This window comes from Schistocerca cancellata, chromosome 7 (genome assembly GCF_023864275.1).
Source record: "Schistocerca cancellata isolate TAMUIC-IGC-003103 chromosome 7, iqSchCanc2.1, whole genome shotgun sequence".
In the NCBI taxonomy this organism is placed as follows: Eukaryota; Metazoa; Arthropoda; class Insecta; order Orthoptera; family Acrididae; genus Schistocerca; species Schistocerca cancellata.
The window spans coordinates 368,654,037-368,674,354 of record NC_064632.1 but is presented as its reverse complement, the minus strand read 5'-3'; the positions used below and the strand labels follow the sequence as shown (position 1 = coordinate 368,674,354).

Sequence of the window (20,318 nt, the reverse complement as noted above, 5' to 3'; positions counted from 1 at the left end):
TGACTACAGTATTAGTAGTGTCTTACTTGACGCAGTAATGTCAAGGCATAATGTTGCAAAGCAACTTCAAATGGAACAAACACCTACGATCATTTGTAGGATCTGGACCACGAGGTCCAGGGTTCGATTCCCGTCCACCATTCGTGAAAGTGGCTAAATTGGACTGCGTAAAATCTGGGACTTTTTACGGGTGCTGATGACCACGCAGTTGAGTGCCCCATAAACAAATCATCATCATCATTTGTAGGAAAGTGTAGATCATACATAAAGGAAATGGCATACAGAACACTTATGCAACTCATTCTTGAATACTGCTCGAGTGTTTGGGATCCCCACCAAGTAATATTAACAGAAGACTTTGAAGCAGTTAAAAGACGAGCAGCTAGATTTGTAACTATCTGTCTCCACCAACATGCGAGTATTACAGAAGTGCTGTGTGAACTCAAATGAGAATACTGGGGGGGGGGGGGGGGGGGGAGAAGACATTCTTTTTGCTACACACTTGAGAAAGTTTAGAGAACCACCATTTGTGACATCCTGCAGAGCAGTCTTACTGCCACCAACATACGTGTTGTGTTAGGACTACAAAGGCAAGATACAAGAAATCAGGGCTCCTGCTGAAACATGTAGTCAGTCGTTTTTTCCTTTCTGTGTTTGAGAGTGGAAAAGGAAGGGAAGTTACTAGCAATGGTACAAAATACCCTCGGTATAGTGGCTTGCAGAAAGTTTATGTAGCTGTGGATGTATACATAGATTATTATCTAACGATACAGTAGAGCTGTATTTCATCTGGAAATATGATGGCTATAGCTCCCCTTTACTTCCAGCCATCTGCACACCTGCATAGTAAGGACATGTTGGCTTATTTTTCAATGTGATATCAGTCCTGCCTCCACACTATTGCCACTATAACTATTGTAAAGGCTGCTGCCCCACGATTTTGTTGTGGTGGTCGTCAGTCCAAAGGCTGGTTTGAAGCAGCTCTACATGCTAGTCTACCGTGTAATACTGTAACTTACTTCCATTTGAAACTGCTTACTGAATTTGAACATTGGTTTCCCTCTATAATTCCCATCCCCCTCCCTCCTCCCCCTCCCTACATACACATATGCGTGCGCCCCCGCGCGCGCCCACCCACCCACACACACACACACACACACACACACACACAAACCACTTCACTCCATTACTAAATTGATTATGTATTGATGCACCACAGTGTGTCCTGTCAACCAATCTGTTCCTTTAGTAACATTGTGCTGTAATCCCCTCACCTTCCCCTCCCCAATCTGGCCCAGTGTTTCTTCATTAGTTACTCAGTCTACCCATCTAGTCTTCATGCTTGGGATACAGGTGTCCTTATCTCAAGTGTGTTCTCTGTAGAATTTTGCAGTGCCTCAACAGATACATTGTGCAGATTTCTTAACAAAATTTACTGAAAATTGTGTATCCTGTTCCTACTCATTCAGAGATTTATGAGAATTTTATAAGGTTTTTTTTGTGTCATTCTTCATTTTCTCTTTCTTGGACAGGTGACAGCTGCAGCATCAGTAATAATAGTATAGCTGATGGGAATACTTTACCAGAAGCTTCAGAGAAAATGTCGGAGCAAGACTCGGACGTGTTGATTCCAGTCCATGACAAGTTAGGCAGTGCAAGTGATGAAAAAAGTGAAGAACTAAAAGCTCCGGAGGCAGTAGAAACTGATGCAGAAATGACTGACGTTTCTGAAGCTGTACCATCATCTGGTAATGGTGTGACTTCTGTTACTACTATCACAGAAATGGTACAAAAATCATCCCCTGTAAAGGATGTCCCAATGCTAGAACCAACTATAAAAAAGGAAGATGAGGATGAACAGAAAGAGGAACATTTGGAGCAACCACAACAGCAAGCAAGTGCTGTCTCAGATCTCACTGCACATTTGGCAGCCACTGCTGTAGAACCAAAGCATGAGGATCCAGGTGGGGCAGATGCTTTGTCAACCCTTGCAAGTGCTGCTCTTGGCTGTAACCAGGCACCAACTGATACTCCTGCTGTGGTTAGTTTGCTCTTCGGCAGTTACATTAACTGTATTGATAACATGTATTGATTTACAACAAATACTTTAATTTGATCATTTGTTTTGTTATGTTCTTATCTTTTATTTTATTTTCAGAAGCAGAGAGATGAAACGGAAAACTCAACAGCAAATAAGAAGAAAGAAAGCTCTGAATGGTATGATGTTGGTATTATACGAGGTACAAACTTCACTGTTAGCAAATTTTTCATTCCTCCAGAAGGCTATGAAGATGACAGGCCAGTGACAGAATTTTTGCGTGGTTTGGAACCAGATTTCTCCAAACACACAGAGATGAAGCTAGAGCCAGGAACTGCATACAAATTTCGGATTGCAGCTATAAATTCTCGCGGCCAGGGACCCTGGAGTGAGGTAAACAAACTTCTTTGAGAGACTTAAATAAATAGTTGTTGCTTGAAACATTGCAGATCACACATGCAAATTATCACCCAGAATAATGCATATCTTGTCTTTCAAAGGTCTCTGCTTTCAAGACTTGCTTGCCTGGTTACCCGGGTGCGCCATCAGCAATAAAAATCTCCAAGTCGTTAGAAGGTGCCCATTTGTCATGGGAACCGCCTCCTCGCACCTGTGGTCCCATTCTTGAGTATGCTGTTTATCTTGCTGTTCGCAGTACACAGGTTAGTTTGTTTAGTGTATTGTGCGATGGTATTGTTTTGTCAATCTTTTCACATTTCAGATAAAGCCAGTATGGATGATGACAAAATTGGTAAGAAAACAATATACAGTGAAACTTTGATTTTACATTCTCCAATTTTATAAATTTTGCGATTCCATACCATAAATTTGTAGCCCCTGTGAGAAAACATATAAGTTCAATGCTAAAAATTTCCCACTTTTACATTTCTTCCTAGTAAGATTTAGCTCATTTTTAAGTTCTTACTCAATGTGTCACTTGACTTTGTCCCATTTTCTTCCCATTTACATTTGATGAGACTGAACAAGTTATAAGTGGCTCAAAAGACAGATGTTTCTCTCCATGGGTGGTGGTGGAATTAAGGGAGTAGGCCTTATGGAGAGGAGAGATGTGAGAGAGGAAATGCTGATGTAATCCACGATTGGTGTTGCCAGCACAACATTTAGCTTCATCGTGCAATTATGATACAACTACTGCTAGGTTGTAGTGGTAATGGAAAAACGAGACAATCGACACAAAGTGTTCTGGATCGAGCCAATATGTGACAAAGGGGCCCTGCTACCACCTTTGCTTGTGCCACTTACAACTCAGTCTCATGTTTTTGCATGTTATTTCCAATATACTGTATTCAGCAACAGTATCAATCATCAACCTTTTAAATTCAAACACTTAAGTCTCAAAGAATATACTCAGTCATGATCAATGAAACATTACCCATTTCCAACTATTTAATTATTATTGCCTGGCGATTTATTACGTCACCCAATAGCCAGGGCACACGACATTAACACACATAAAATGAGCTCACCTACTGGATGTGTGGAGAGGGGTAGGGGCCCTTCAGTCACTGGAGTGCAGGTAGGGGTGAAAGCGTATTGTGAAGTGCTGAAAATATACTTTTCGTGAAGATGATGTACTATGACAGAGATGTCACACGGAAATAGAACATGGGTTTTGTGGCAGCACATTTTAAAGAGTTTCGTGTTCAAATCTCACACGATACATTTGCAACAATTGCATACTCTACTCATGTATGTACATGTAGATAAACACTGTTTGGCCTTCTACATCGACGTAAGTACCACCAAATTATCAATTGAGATGAATGGGCATAGGCAGAGGGTGTATACTGGCATCATGCAATATCCTGTTGCAGAGGATGCTCTACAACATGACAGTTGTGATCTTGGTGCTTGTTTCACCTCACGCACCATCTGGAATCTTCCCCCAGACATCAGTTCCTCAGAACTCCGCAAACTAGCATTACAATGTGTCCTTGTTTCTCGCCACCCACCTGGCCTTAATTTATGTTAATTTCTTCCGTCTCAGCATTTATTCACAGTAACTACTCTTTTCTTCACTCCACTTTAGTTGTCTACGTCTTTCATTGTCGGACCCATCCATTTTTCACTGCCTCCCCCCACCTGTGTTACATACAATGCACTTCGCTTTTCACTTTTGTTAACTCATGCATGGTGTTTAAGCAGTAATCTCTGCCTGCATATTACCCTTTAAGCGCTCAGGTTTTCAAATCTTGCCCAATGCAGTCCGCAACAATCAGATTTTCCTTCTCTGACCCTCAGTTTTGGGCAACTTTCACAAAATCCACCCCTTTTCCTAGATCTCTCCCGTCCTTTTCATTCAGTCCTCTTCCTTCTCCTTCAACCCTTCTGCCTGAAGAAGGAGCCACTGGCTCCGAAAGCTTGTCAATTACAACTGTCTTTAATGTGCGTGCTCTGCCGCCCCTTAGTGAGTAGATTTTTTTATCTATCCCAATTAAACTATTGTGTCAAAAATTTATTGTTTTCATTATTACATGTGTGTACTTTGCATCACACACTGTAGATCATAAAGATTGGCAACAGTGATAGAGGATGTGCAGCAAAACTGTAGCACCTGAGCTTCCTTTCAGATTTACGTTTTACACAGTGTACAGAAATTCATTGAGCCGACTTCTAATAAGCTTGTAATGTCATTTGGGAAAGTAAACTCATTTTTTCATATCTGTTTCTGTCATCAAGCCTAAAATAACACTTTAACAGTGGTGATTGAGTGAAAGCTCATAAGAAAGCATTAAACAGTAACAGCAATGGTGACAAAGTATGCCATTAAGCAGATGTCTGCATTTATGCATAAGGATTAACCACTTAGCTGTTGTGATATTTTTTGTTTAATTCAACATGCTCATCAATTTTTGCTTTTTTCTTACTGAGCACAAAGGATGATCTCTCAAAAATGCATGTTTTGAACACACAATTTGTAGTCATAACATGTCAGAAAACGTCTCGAGTACCTTGTATCCAGGTACCAATTCCAATTTTTTTGATGAGTTCTTACTTGCTGTTACGCATCTGTTACTTTTTAAGAACTGATGAAATTCATTGCCACAAATTATTGTATAAGCATTGTATTGTACATTTAATTTCCTTCACTTAGACAGATTTTATACAAAGTATTGGAGAGGATTGTGATTTTTAATCATATATGCCAATTACACGTGTTTTTGCTCATATTTTGGGGAGTGGGGGGGGTTAACATTTTCCTCAATTCTGCACTATCCTCCATTTTGCGTTTTTTATGTCTGGATCACGCAAAACCATAAAATAGGGGTTTCACTGTATTTGAATTCTGAGTAAATAGCAGTGCCATATTGAATAAAACTTTTTTAAAAATTGCTTATCACAGCATAGCTAGCTTCACAATAATAGTTGTACAGTAATTATATATCAGGTGCAGAAGATTCAACTATATGTTTTATCGATAGTCTGCTAACTGACGCAATTCCTGATTTGACTTTATGTAATCAAAGGTAATTGCATTCCACATATCCCCCCACACCCTCTGCCCATCCTTTTCCCTTGCATTTGTACCCTATGCTGACTTGCATTTAGCTTTTGTGAATAGAGCTTTGTTATTTGTAATTGTTGCCACAAGGAAAGTAGGGCCTCTTTCATATTTGTATTCAATATTTTAGTAGTAGGGTGTTTAGGGAGTATGTTATGCATGTGCAAATTCAGGATCAGTTTGCCTTTGTCTGTGAATAGCTATAGATGCATTTGGTCAGGTTCCAGATAGTTGTCCGCCGCTCGTGGTCTCGCGGTAGCGTTCTCGCTTCCCGAGCACGGGGTCCCGGCGGGGTCAGGGATTTTCACCTGCCTTGAGATGACTGGGTGTTTGTGTTGTCCCCATCATTTCATCATCATCCAGGAAAGTGGCGAAATTGGACTGAGCAAAGATTGGGTAATTGTACGGGCGCTGATAACCACGCAGTTGAGCGCCCCACAAACCAAACATCATCATCATCATCCAGATAGCTGCCTTGGGATGCAGAGACAGTGAAGAAACCAACGTGCCATATGATGTACACAGTGTGTTCCATGTCCTGCCCAAGGCAGAACATGGCACATTCGAGTGTGCACAATGAAGTTGCACCACACTGACCTCAAAGTGTGTGACCCGTTGTATGGCCAGTTCAACTAGTTCAACAATCTGTTTGCAGCAGAAGTATTTTAAACATAGTGGGTACAAATATGCCTGGCCTAATGAACAGCGTCATCCAGGATGTATGGTTTAGAGAGAACTACACCATTATAGCCAAGATGTTTTCTAAAGCCAGTGAATCTATCAAGAACGAGACTTTTTATTCTTGATGGAGCAAACAAGCAATCATTAACACCCTGTTTACAAAATTGATGAGCATACATTACTTAGATACCGTGCATCCCACGCTGGGTAAGGAACTGTTGACTAAGTCAGTTAAGGATGAATGTATCGAAGGAAAAGTCCCTCAAGAGTACTAAAAACAGTGAGACAGAATTGCTGGTAAGTACTTACTGTCTGGAGGTGAAATATTTAGTACTACATTAGATACACATAAAAATACACACATTCTTAGCTCTGGAATTAGTACTTCCTTCCTCTCGCCTCCTCTTACATACGGAGGCATACTCCATTCGTGTCTGGAACACTAAAGTGAATGACTGGTAGTGGTGCATAGTATACTACTCTGTGTGCTTTAATGTAACTTTGGTGAGTGATAATATTAGTGTTGTCACAATAGATAATACTTTACAAAATTGAGCTAAGCTTCTCCGCACAGTTACCAAGAGTGGATTGGTCAATCAAACTGTACTGATTTTTTAGAACCACAAAAAAAAAAAAAAAAAACAGTACAGACGACAGGCTAATGACTGCTATCAATTTCAAGATGTCAGTATAGAAAAAAATTGCTCTTCACTCTGTCAAACAGTAAAGTTATAATTATAGATCATCCCTCTCAGCTTAGCTCTCAGGAAAATGCAACATCTGCACATAACTCTTAAGAAGAATATGATTCACTGATTTAAAATAATGTATTATACAGCAAAAATATGAAGTTTGACCTTCAAAGAGACTGAAAAGGAGTACCACATCGTTATGCATTGACGAAAAGTCATGGGTTCACAATAGGTCACTGTATCTCCATGATTGTTACAGATTTATTTTCAGCCATAATGGCTATGTTTGTGAACCGTGCATGTGTGGAATAACTATTTATTTCTAGTTTCTGCTACCACTCACTCACTCATTTTATCTTCAGTCTAACATAATACAATGCATTTCGAACATGTTCTGCTAATCTTCAGGCGTTTATGCATACACTACTGGCCGTTAAAATTGCTACACAAAGAAGAAATGCAGATGATGAACGGGTATTCATTGGACAAATATATTATACTAAAACTGACATGTGATCACATTTTCACGCAATTTGGGTGCATAGATCCTGAGGAGATATCAGTACCCAGAACAACCACTCTGGCCGTAATAACTGCCTTGATACGCCTGGGCATTGAGTCAAACAGAGCTTGGATGGTGTGTACAGGTACAGCTGCAGCTTCAACACGATACCACAGTTCATCAAGAGTAGTGACTGGCATAATGTGACGAGCCAGTTGCTCGGCCACCATTGACCAGACGTTTTCAATTGGTGAGAGAGCTGGAGAATGTGCTGGCCAGGGCAGCTGTCGAACATTTTCTGTATCCAGAAAGGCCCGTACAGGACCTGCAACATGTGGTCGTGCATTATCCTGCTGAAATGTAGGGTTTCACAGGGATCGAATGAAGGGTAGAGCAACACATCTAAAATGTAACGTCCACTGTTCAAAGTGCTGTCAATGCAAACAAGAGGTGACAGAGACGTGTAACCAATGGCACCCCATACCATCACGCCTGGCGATACGCCAGTATGGCGATGATGAATACATGCTTCCAATGTGCGTTCACCACGATCTTGCCAAATATGGATGCGACCATCATGATGCTGTAAACAGAACCTGTATTCATCCAAAAAAATGACGTTTTGCCATAGGCGCTCCTGTCTGTGATGCAGTGTCAAGGGTAACCGCAACCATGGTCTCCGAGCTGATAGTCCATGCTGCTGCAAACATCGAACTGTTCGTGCAGAGGGTTGTTGTCTTGCAAACGTTCCCATCTGTTGACTCAGGGATCGAGACGTGGCTGCACAATCCATTACAGCCATGCGAGTAATATGCCTTCCATCTCGACTGCTAGTGATACGAGGCTGTTGGGATCCAGCACAGCGTTCCATATTACCCTCCTGAACCCACCGATTCCATATTCTGCTAACAGTCATTGGACCTTGACCAACGCGAGCAGCAATGTCACGATACAATAAACCGCAATCGCAAAAGGCTACAATCCGACCTTTATCAAAGTTGGAAACGTGATGGTACGCATTTCTCCTCCTTACACGAGGCATCACAACAACGTTTCACCAGTCAACGCCAGTCAGCTGCTGTTTGTGTATGAGAAATCGGTTGGAAACTTTCCTCATGTCAGCACGCTGTAGGTGTCGCCACCAGTGCCAACCTTGTGTGAATGCTCTGAAAAGCTAATCATTTGCATATCACAGCATCTTTTCTTCCTGTCGGTTAAATTTCGCGTCTGTAGCACGTCATCTTCGTGGTGTAGCAATTTTAATGGCCAGTAGTGTACATACATAAGAGAAATGTTACTTAAAAATAAACAGTCTTAAACTAGATTAATCTAGAACTCTTTGCCTATTGTTTGTTACTGTAGCTGCTGAAGATGGTGGGGGTGGGGGGGGGGGGTGATTTCTAGCCATACACTGCCCCTCTTGGGCAGGACCTGCTAGAAATCGCCCCTCCCCCCTCAGATGCCACACCAGCTTCAGTAGCTACAGTAACAAACAATAGGCAAAGAGTTCTAGATTAATCTAGTTTAAGACTGTTTATTTTTAAGTGACATTTCTCTTATGTACGTATGAATAAATGCCTGAAGACGAACAGAACGTGTTCGAAACACGTTGTATTATGTTACACTAAACATAAAATAAATAAGTGAGTGGCGCAGAAACTAGAAATAAATAATGTTACAGATGTGCCTGCATAGAAAATTTAAGAAATGTGCTGACACATATTGTAATTTTTTGGGGGGGGGGGGGATTGATGGGACAGACAATGCAGATAAAATTGCAATCAGCTTAAGCAGAATGAACTCTGACAATGATGATGGCAGAAATATAATGGTTCATATTCAGATCTATCTCAGTGATTGGGTGACAAGAAGAACAGTTAATGGATTCACCTGAAATGTTAGCAAATATCTAGTAATTGTAACTAAGGCAAATAACAGGACGAAGTTCTAAAAGTAAATTAGTCATAGTGTATATAAACATGTTTTGGCCATTAAATGAGTGTGTTAATAAACAGGGCAGTATGCAACATACACTGATTGATAATATGTAGAATGTATCAATACATTGGAAAGCTGGGTTGGTATAACGCCATTACATCACTTTAATCTCACAAAGTCAATTACACTTACAATGTAGTCCAAACATATTCTTCAAAATGTTTAAAATAAAACATATATCATTCTGTGTGATACTTGAACCCAAATCACTGCTGCATTCGTGCTGCACACATTTCATTCGCCAATGAACATTAAGAATTTCTAGAAAATAGACAAAAGTCCCTTTTGCAGCAAATGGCACTTTCAGTAGAGGATAGAATGACTTCCTTAAATTACACTGTGCTTTGTGCACTCAGAAGTGAATTGAGGGGTCATTGCTTTAGACATGTAAAACGTTAGCAAGCACTGTTAACGTAAATTCGTATCATTGTTTTTCTACTTGCAGTACAATGCATAATACTAACTGTCTGTATAATCAGGTTGCCACCGGTGCTTTCATCTTGGCCTTTGAGGTTGATACATTACCCGAGAAGGTCAAGGTGATGGTCTACCGCTGTTATGTAAAACCCTATGACCCTCCCCCAGTGCAGTGCTTTAAATGTTGGAAGTTCAGTCATATGTCTTCCCACTGTACTTCCAGCATCACACGTCGAGATTGTGGATGCCCATCACATCCCAATACTCCATGTTCCCCACTTCCCATCTGTGTCAACTGTGGAGAGCACCATTCGCCCTGCTCGCCAGACTGCAGGATTATCCAGAAAGAAAGGAAAATCTGGAGTACAAGACCCTGGATCGACTGGCGCTAAGAGGGAATTTGAACGCGTAGGCTACATTCTGTATGCATGACATCATCTTACGCCGCCACTACAAGTTCTAGCCCCATCAGCTCTGCCAACTCCAGTCACCTCTCCGAGCCAGAAGACAACACCTACCCCCTTGATGGTGGGGAGAACTTCCGTCCCTATTGCTCCTGCACTGCCTACTTCAAGAGCAACACCCCACAAACCATCAGGGATGTCTGTCCCCAATTCTAAGCCGGAGAAGCATACAACTCCTTCGACTGCTCTCACTAGGAAAGGGTCCCTTGGGTCACTCCCTTCCCAGCTTTCTGCTAGTGGGAAAGATGACACCCGCCAGTGGCTGAACAGCCCAAAAGCAGCTGATCACAGGGCTTCACGCTCATCCTCAGTCCCGGAGACTGAATCAGTGAAGTCCTACCAGACAGGGAAACCCAAGGAACAGTAAGATAAATCCAAAAAGAAGGTCCCCAAGACCAAGGGAATTGCAGTGGCACCCACACCACTGCTACCACCAAGCTCTGCATCTGTGGATGAGGTGGAGATTCTGGCGTCCGCTGAGGACCTAGATCTCGCCAGACCCTCAGACAAAATGGATATAAACCACTCGGGCAAAAAGTCAGTGGGAGCAGGTGGCCCTGAGGTGTAAACTGCCTCACTGAATGTTCTGTGCCTTCCCAGTGTCATGATGACGTCATCCTCCAGTGTAGTTGCGGCAGTTTTTTCCACCGCCTGGCTGAACTACAGCAACTGTTAATCTCTACACCTTCTTCCAGCATTGCCCTCCAGGAAACCTGGTTCTCAGCTGTGCGGACCCCTGCCCTTCGCAGCTATAAGGGATACTACAGAAACTGTAGCGACTGTAATCGAGTGTCAGGTGGAGTTTGTGTTTATGTCCTAAACTCAGTCTGTAGTGAACCTGTGCCCCTTGAAACCCCTCTTGAAGCTGTGGCTGTCAGGATAAGGACGACACAGGAAATAACTGTCTGCAGTGTGTATCTTCCTCCAGATGGTGTAGTATCCCTGAATGTATTAATTGCACTGATTGATCAATTCCCTGAATCTTTCCTACTTTTGGGAGATTTTAACGCCCATAACCCCCTCGTGGGGAGGCACCGTGCTTACTGGCTGAGGCAGAGATGTCAAAACTTTACTGTCTCAGTTCAACCTCTGCCTCTTAAACACTGGGGCCGCCACACATTTCAGTGTGGCTCATGGTGGTTACTCGGCCATTGATTTATCAATTTGCAGCCCAGGACTTCTCCCATCTATCCACTGGTGAGCACATGACGACCTGTGTGGCAGTGACCAGTTCCACATCTTCCTGTCACTGCCCCAGTGTCAGGCCCACGGACGCCAGCCCAGGTGGGCTTTAAACAAGGCGGGCTGGGAAATTTTCACCTCTGCTGTCACAATTGAATCTCCCCCACACAGGAATATCGATGTGATGGTTGAGAAGGTGACTACAACAGTCATTTCTGTGGCAGAAAGCATGATTCCTCACTCTTTAGGGTGCCCCCAGCGAAAGACAGTCCCCTGGGCGTCACTGGAAGTTGCTGAAGCAATTAAGAAGTGTCGGCGAGCTCTACAGTGGCATAAGCGGCACCCTTCCCTGGAGCACCTTATAGCCTTTAAACGGCTCCGTGCTCGCGTTGGCTAATTTGTCATGTGATGGAAGCAGGAGTGTTGGTAGAGATATGTCTCAGCCATTGGGTGCCATATGTCACCTTCCCTAGTCTGGGCAAAGATCAAATGTGTGTTCGGGTACCAGATCCCAGATCACAGTGTTAACATAAATGGCGTGCTACCTACCGATGCAACGTGATTGCCGAGCACGTTGCTGAGCAATATGCTCAAGCCTCGGAATTACCCCCCAGCCTTTCATACTCTCAAATGGCAGCTGGAAGGGAAAGTCCTCTCATTTACTACACACCACAATGAATCCTATAATGCCCCATTTACAGAGTGGGAGCCCCTCAGTGCCCTTGCACATTGCCCCGACACAGCTCCTGGACCAGATCGGATCCACAGTCACATGATTAAACATCTCTCATCTGACTACAAGCAACATCTCCTCGTCATCTTCAACCGGATGTAGTGCGATGGCGTCTACCCACCACAACGGCAGGAGAGCAGCATCATTCTGGTGTTCAAACCCGGTAAAAACTCACTTGATGTGGATAGCTATCGGCCCATCAGCCTCACCAACATTCTTTGTAAGCTGCTGGAACGTATGGTGTGTCGGCGGTTGGGTTGGGTCCTGGAGTCACATGGCCTACTGGCTCCATGTCAGGGCGGCCTCTGCCAGGGTCGCTCTACCAATGATAATCTTGTGTCCCTAGAGTCTGCCATCTGAACAGCCTTTTCCAGATGCCAACACCTGGTTGCCGTCTTTTTTGATTTACGAAAAGTGTATGACACGACCTGGCCACATTATCGAGTGGGGTCTCTGTGGCTCACTTCTGATTTTTATCCAGAATTTACTGTCACTTTGTACTTTCCATGTCCAAGTTGGTACCTCCCATAGTCCCCCCCCTCCCCCATATCCAGGAGAATGCGGTCCCGCAGGGCTCTGTATTGAGTCTCTCTCTAATTTTAGTGGCCATTAATGCTCTAGCAGCAGCTGTAGGGCTGTCCATTTTACCTTCTCTGTATGCAGACGACTTCTGCATTTCATACTGCTCCACCAGTACTGGTATTGCTGAGTGGTGCCTACAGGGAGCCATCCACAAGGCGTAGTTATGGGCTCTAGCCCACGGTTTCCTGTTTTCGGCCACAAAGTCGCATGTTATGCACTTCTGTCGGCGTCGTACCGTTCATCCAGAACCAGAACTTCACCTTAATGACGATCCACTCACTGTAGTGGAGACATATCGATTCTTAAGACTGGTTTTTGATGTCCAGTTGACTTGGCTTCCTCACCTACGTCAGCTTAAGTGGAAGAGTTGGCAGCACCTCAATACCCTCCGCTGACTGAGCAACACCAACTGGGGTGCAGATCGCTCTATGCTGGTACAGCTCTACAGAGCCCTTGTTCAATCCCACCTTGACTATGAGAGTCTGATTTATGGTTTGGCGGTGCCCTCAGCATTGTATCTACTCGACCCAGAGGACCACTGTGGCGTTCGCCTAGTGACAGGAGCTTTTAGGATGAGTCCGCGGTGACCAGCGTTCTTGTGGAATCCGGAGTGCCTCTATTGCAGGTTAGGTGTGCACAACTGCTGGCCAGTTATGTAGCACACATTTGTAGTTCTCCTGTGCATTCGAATCACCATCTCCTTTTCCCACCCACGTCGGTTCATCTCCCACATCGGCAGCCCAGGTCAGGTCTTCCAGTTTCAGTTTGTGTCCAATCCCTTCTTTCTGAACTGGAGTCCTTGCCTTTACCATCTATACTTGAGGCCCATTCACGTACATCTCCATGGTGTATACCTAAGCCGCAGCTTCGCCTGGACCTTTCACATGGCTGTAAGGACTCAGTTAACCCCACGGCTCTCCGCTGCCACTTCCTCTCGATTCTTGACAAGTACCGAGGCCATAAAATGGTTTACACCGACGGATCAATGGCTGATGCTCATGCAGGCTTCATGTATGTCCATGGAGGACATATTGAACAGCATTCCTTGCCCGATGGCTGCAGTGTTTTCACTGCCGAGCTAAAGCCGGCCGGTGTGGCCAAGCGGTTAAAGGCGCTACAGTCTGGAACCGCGTGACCGCTACGGTCGCAGGTTCGAATCCTGCCTCGGGCATGGATGTGTGTGATGTCCTTAGGTTAGTTAGGTTTAAGTAATTCTAAGTTCTAGGGGACTGATGACCTTAGAAGTTAAGTCCCATAGTGCTCAGAGCCATTTGAACTGCCGAGCTGGTGGCAATAACTCGTGCTCTTGAGCACATCCGTTCATGCCCTGGGGAGGCGTTTCTTCTGTGTACTGACTCATTGAGCAGCCTAAAAGCTCTCAACCAGTGCTACCCTCGTCGTCCTTTGGTAGTGACCATCCAGAAGTCCATCCATTGCCTTGAAATGGTCCGGTCGTTCAGTGGTGTTTGTCTGGACCCCAGGTCGCGTTGGAATCCCAAGCAACAAACCTGCCGACAGGTTGGCCAAACAGGCTACATGGAAACCGCTTATGGAGATCGTCTTCTCTGCAACTGACCTGCGTTCAGTGCTACGCCACAATGTTTTGCGGCTTTGGGAGATGAAATGGCATAACCTCAGCACGCACAACAAACTGCGTGCCATTAAGGAGACTACGAATGTGTGGCAATCCTCCATGAGGGCCTCTTGCAGGGACTCTATGTTTCTCTGCCAGCTCCACATTGGCCACACTTGGGTGACACATGGCTACCTCTTGCGCTGTGATGATCCATCTCAGTGTCGGTGCGGCACTCGGCTGTCAGTGGCCCATATATTGGTGAGCTGTCCTTCTTTGGCTGCCCTGCAGCGGACTCTTCAGTTACCGGACTCGTTGCCATTAATTTTAGCTGACAATGCCTCATCGGCTAATTTAGTTTTACATTTTACCCATGACAGTGGGTTTTATCATTCTATATAAATTTTATCGCATGTCCTTTGTCCCTTTGTCTTGTCCACTCTAATGCTTTTAGGGTGGATGTTTCAACAAGTCACAGAGTGGCTGGCTTTTCCTTTTTATTCTTGTGGTCAGCCAGCCATGGTCATTTGCTCTCTTGTTTTTATCCCTTCTACCTGTTTCTTGCTTCTCTCTATGGTTCTTTTTCTTGTTTTGTCCATAGTAGGATTGGTTGTCCTTCTGTCGTTCTTCTGGTCCTTCCTTTCTCTTTCTATTGTGCTGTATGTCTCCTTTCTTTTCTTCTTTCCATTGTGTAATTATTTTACCAGGAACAAGGGACTGAAGACCTCGCAGCTTGGTCCCTTCCCCCCTCATTTAAACAAACAAACCGACCAACCAGGACTCGTGAAGTCGCACATTGCACTGGGATTCCACGCACTGCTGTTTGATAACCATGAAGGCATACCCGTTATTGCTATCCATACAAAATCCAGTGTAATCATGAACCGTTAGCCACTCATTTTCTGACAAGAGAGCATCTGCAGTGTGGGCACTTCAGAAAATGAAAGAAGGTGACAGTTGGTTGCCTAACATGTTGTGGACCAATGAAACCTATTTCACAGCCACAGCTGCAGAATTTTGAATACCCAAATCCTAGAACTGTTGTTGAAACCCTACTGCATGTTGAGAAATTCATGGTGTGGTGTGAATTTACCACATCTACATCTATGTGTATACTTTGCAAATCAAACTTATGTACTTGGCAGAGGTTTCATTGAACCACCCTCACAATAATTCTCTATTATTCCCCTCTCGAACAGTGCATGGAAAAACTAACACCAGTATCTTTCCATGTGAGCTCTGATTTCCCTTGTTTTATTATGACAATCATTTCTCCCATTGTAGGTTGGCATCAATAAAATATTTGAAAATGATGGAACCCAACAATCAGTTGTCCTTTCCTTTCGGGCTTTCATAAATCAGACCTATATTTCGGCTGGTGCCTGGCTGTTATCAATACACTATTTCATAGTGTCAATACATGTCCTAGTTCATCAGTCCCCTTTTGTTCGGTCATCTGTCACAGTTCATTCAAGACTTCTCAGTCTTAGTCTTAGTCTTAGTCTTAGTCTTGAATGAACTATGACAGAACATCAAACAACAGGGCACTGACTTACTAGGACATGTATTAAAACTATGAGGTAGTGCTTTGATAATGGTTAGGCACTTGCCGAAATCTGAATTTGTTTTAAAAAAGCTTGAAAGGAGAGGGTGACTGATTGCTGTGTTCAATCATTTTGAAAGTCTTGTCACATTCATTGAGTGCATTCCACATTCCAAATGGAAGGTAACTTGGTGATTGAAATTTTGTGAGAAAATTCTGGTGTAGTGAGGAACACCTTTGTTTTAATTATGTCCACCCCAAATCCTGCATCGTGTCCACGACACTATCTCCCCTATTTCTTGATAATAAAAAATGTGGTGCTGCTATTTGAACTTTCTCAATGTACGCTGTTAAACGTATCTTGTAAGGATCCCACGCCATGCAGCTGTACTCCAAAAGAAGACAGACAGGCATAGTGTAGGCAGTCTCTTCAGTAGATATGTTGCATCTTCTAAGTGTTCTGCCAATAAAACACAACTGTGGTTCGCCTTCCCACCAACATTTTCGGTATGAGATTTTCACTCTGCAGCGGAGTGTGCGCTGATATGAAACTTCCTGGCAGATTAAAACTGTGTGCCCGACCAAGACTCGAACTTGGGACCTTTGCCTTTCGCGGGCAAGTGCTCTACCATCTGAGCTACCGAAGCATGACTCACGCCCGGTACTCACAGCTTTACTTCTGCCAGTATCTCGTCTCCTACCTTCCAAACTTTACAGAAGCTCTCTTGCGAACCTTGCGAGCACTTGCCCGCAAAAGGCAAAGGTCCCGAGTTCGAGTCTCGGTCGGGCACACAGTTTTAATCTGCCAGGAAGTTTCAACATTTTCGATGTTTTCTTTCCAGTTTAAGTGATTCATAATTGTAATTCCTAGGTATTTAGTTGAATTAATGGCCTGTAGATTTGATTGATTTATCATATAATGCTGACTGTGTGTCAATAGACCATTCCCTTCGAGGTAATTCGTAATGTTCGAACACAATATATCTTCAAAAATCCTGCTGCATACCGATGTTAATGATACGGGCCTGTAATTCAGTGGATTACTTCTATTGCTTTTCTTTAATATTAGTATGACTTGGGCAACTTCCCAGTCTTTGGGTACGGATCTTTCATCGAGTGAGTGTTTGTGTAGAGCTACTGCATCAGCATACTCTGAAAGGAACGTAATAGGTATACAGTCTGGACCAGAAGCCTTGCTTTTATTAAGTAATTTAAGTTGCTTCACGTCTCCGAGGATCACTACTTAAAGTTATTGGCAGCTACTTTTTATTCGAATTCTGGAATATTTACTTCGTCCTCTTTGGTGATGGGATTTTTGAAGGCTGTGTTTAGTAACTCTGCTTTAGCAGCACTATCATCAATAATATTTCCATTGCTGTCATACAGAAAAGGCAATGTTTTTGTCTTGCCACTAGCATGCTTTACGTATGCGTACCTCTGAATTTAAACAGACATTTTCACCAATTTATCAATGGTAAATTGAAGTCACCACCAACTATAATTGAATGAGTTGAGTATGTGTTTGAAATTAGACTCAAGTTTTCTTTGAACCTTTCAGCAATTGTAACATCCGAGTTGGAAGGTCAGTAAAAGGATCCCAGTTATTATTTTATTCCAGTTGCCAAACATGAGCTGTATCCATACTAACTCACAGGAACTACCTACTTCAGTTTTGCTACCAGATAAACTACTCTCTGCCCATCCCCCCTTCCCCTCCTCTCTCTCCATCCCTCTTACCCCCCACTCTGCCCATCAACTTCTCTAAGCTGTCTACTCATTCCCTCCTAGCTTCCCTTTTCGCTGTCCCTCTCATGCTTCCACTCTCTCTGTCCATCTTCTCTTCCTCCTCCCCCCCCCCCCTCTCTTTCCTCCCCACATCACCCTATTCATCTCTTCATTATCTATTTCCCTAAACCTTCTTCTCCCCATCTACCTCCTCTTCCCCCGCTCTCTGTCCCTCCTCCTCCTCCTCCTCCCCCCCCCCCCCCATCTCCTCCTCACCCTCTCTGTGCCCTTCGTGTGCCACTTCTCTCTGTCAATGCCCTTCAGCCACCTCCCTTTGTCCATCCCAGCGGATCCCTGTCTCTGTGCCTCCCCTTCTCTATCCATCTCCATATCAATCTGCATCCAGCCGTGACCATCTACATGTATAGCCCCTGCAGAACAGGTGAATGAAGCGAGCACAGGCTACTGCCACAACACATCTGTCGTGCAGGGCAGCATGAACAGTGGGGGCTTGGAGAACCTTTTTTCCTCCTAACAGGGCTTTCTGATTCTACTCCCCACACAACCTGCCTCTTGTGCAGGCAGCCTGCTTGGTTGGCGGGCTGAAAAAACATGGTTTCGCCTGTATCTCCACTCCTATTGGAGCTAGGAGAAACCACAGTCCTGATTTTGTAAAGTTCACTGTTTGTGTGCAAATTTTGGTTGAAATCGATCCAGGGGTTTGGGAGGAGATCGTAATCATACGTACTTGCAGTGTTCTTTATATGGTCGCACAAAAATAATCAGTTTTGTTTTCACAAGTAGATTACAGAGTTAACTTTATTGCACTGTCACTACAAGCAATGAAAGTGATGTGATATGTTGCTTCGTTATCTCAGTTGGTACAAGAGTTACGCCAATTAAATTTCAGTTTCGGCCACTATCCGGTCGGCTGCACTTTCAAATGCATGCACCGCCAGCTACGCCACAATGTTTCCTACAGCCACTTAAGTTCAAACATTCATACACTGACCCCATTTTTGTGTGTTTGCCAGTTGAATACCTTTACAGACTTTCATAGTGGCCAGGGCTCAACATCTTCTGAACAGACTTTGTATTGAGGTTATCAGTGTCAAATCAGCACAAGGTCTAAACCTCACCATCTCAGATTTTCTTGAAATTTGGCACGTGTGTGTTGTTGGTATAGATGTAGAAAAGTGTGAAACTTTACTGAGCTATGTCAACTCTTTTCTGAATTACAGAGCCATAAAGTTATCATAAATGGCATGCCTGAATTGTATCTGTAAATAGTCAGTGGTTCAAAAGTTTGTGATAAATGTAGGAAGAAAATTACTATGTTAAAAATGTTGAACATGATCATTTTCACTCAAAAGCATTATTGTACATTGATACAGAATTTATAACTACTTCAGAGGTTAATCAATCATTTAATATATCTCTTGAACAGTTAGGTGAGTCTCCCATTGCAAAGAGAAAAATGAAATACGAGAAGTATTGGAGATCAAAAGCAAGAAAAATTTCCACAACTGTGAAAGTTAAACTCTTTTTCTGCTTGTGCTGGAAGTTTGTCATCAGAAAGCAAAAGTGATGTTGAGAAATGTGAAGTTGTAAAAAATCTGGAAAATAAGTTTTCCAGTTGTACAAGTTGTTCAAAAAGGCTAATGCTTCTAAAATGTTTACCAGATAAGTGGAACATTAGAATGGTAATGCATGAGTACAAATGCCCAGTCAGTCAAAAAGAATTCAAAGAAAAAAGCCTTTCAGAACGTTCAAATTTACAACCCAGGGAAATGCTTGCCAATAGACACAGTGGGAAATTCACATTGATTTTATGAAGGATGTAATTAGCAGGGCAGTGCCAGGTATTAAAGGCTTTGTGACAGTTAATGAATCAGACGGAAGTAGAGCAAATGTTTTCGAAAAACGTCATATTGTGTAACCTTAAAGAAGAATACAAAAATTTTAAAAAGAAGTTTGACAGCATAAAAATAAGTTTCTCTAAATTTGCTAAATTGAGACCTAAACATTGTATGTCAGTTAGTCAAAGTGGCACAGACACTATTTGTGTGTGCACAGGCCACCAAAACATGAAACTAATGATAGTAAATACTAAATTGAAAACTGTAACAAGAGGTAAAATTCAAAATTACAAGCAGTGCCTCACAAAAGTGCTTTGTAACACATCGTCTGTTGATTGTAAGATTGGGAAATGTGCTTACTGTCCAGGTGGGAATGAGATTTGTAAAATTTTGGAAGACTCCTTTGCTGAAAATTGAACTAAAAAAGTACAATTTCACCAGTGGGTTGTAGTCTTAGATATTTCGGAGAAAAGAAGAGTTTGATTTATTCTGCAGCAAGTTGTCCTTTTTATCTCAGCATTACCTCATTCTCAGGGAGCAGAAATATTTTCTTAACTGCACAAAAGAAAATCTGATAGAATCTGAATTCTTTGTCATGTGTGATTTTTCTGAAAATTACCACACAGTTCTACAAGATAAAGCTCAAGAGTTACCACTGGACAAAGCAATGGGTTAATATCTGGCTCTTCGTTATATATTTCAAAGAGGAAAACAAAGTTGAACATCTTACTCATGACATTGTTTCTGATTCACCAGAGCACACCACAGTTGCTGTATATACTTAAAAGAGACAAAAGAACATAACT

General features: G+C 43.0%; 1 protein-coding gene across 3 annotated transcripts in view; it reads left to right on the top strand.

The window, feature by feature from the left end:
- Nucleotides 1–20,318, top strand: part of LOC126092607 (host cell factor 1-like) — a 107,966-nt gene that overhangs the window by 54,467 nt on the left and 33,181 nt on the right. For 2 of the 3 annotated variants that reach the window (XM_049908309.1, XM_049908307.1), the window contains 3 exons: nt 1,533–2,041; nt 2,159–2,431; nt 2,539–2,700. In XM_049908309.1, the coding sequence (XP_049764266.1) occupies nt 1,601–2,041; nt 2,159–2,431; nt 2,539–2,700 (876 nt within the window). In that variant the 5' untranslated portion in view covers nt 1,533–1,600. The remainder of the gene's footprint in view (nt 1–1,532; nt 2,042–2,158; nt 2,432–2,538; nt 2,701–20,318) is intronic. The other variant, XM_049908308.1, reaches the window with a different exon arrangement.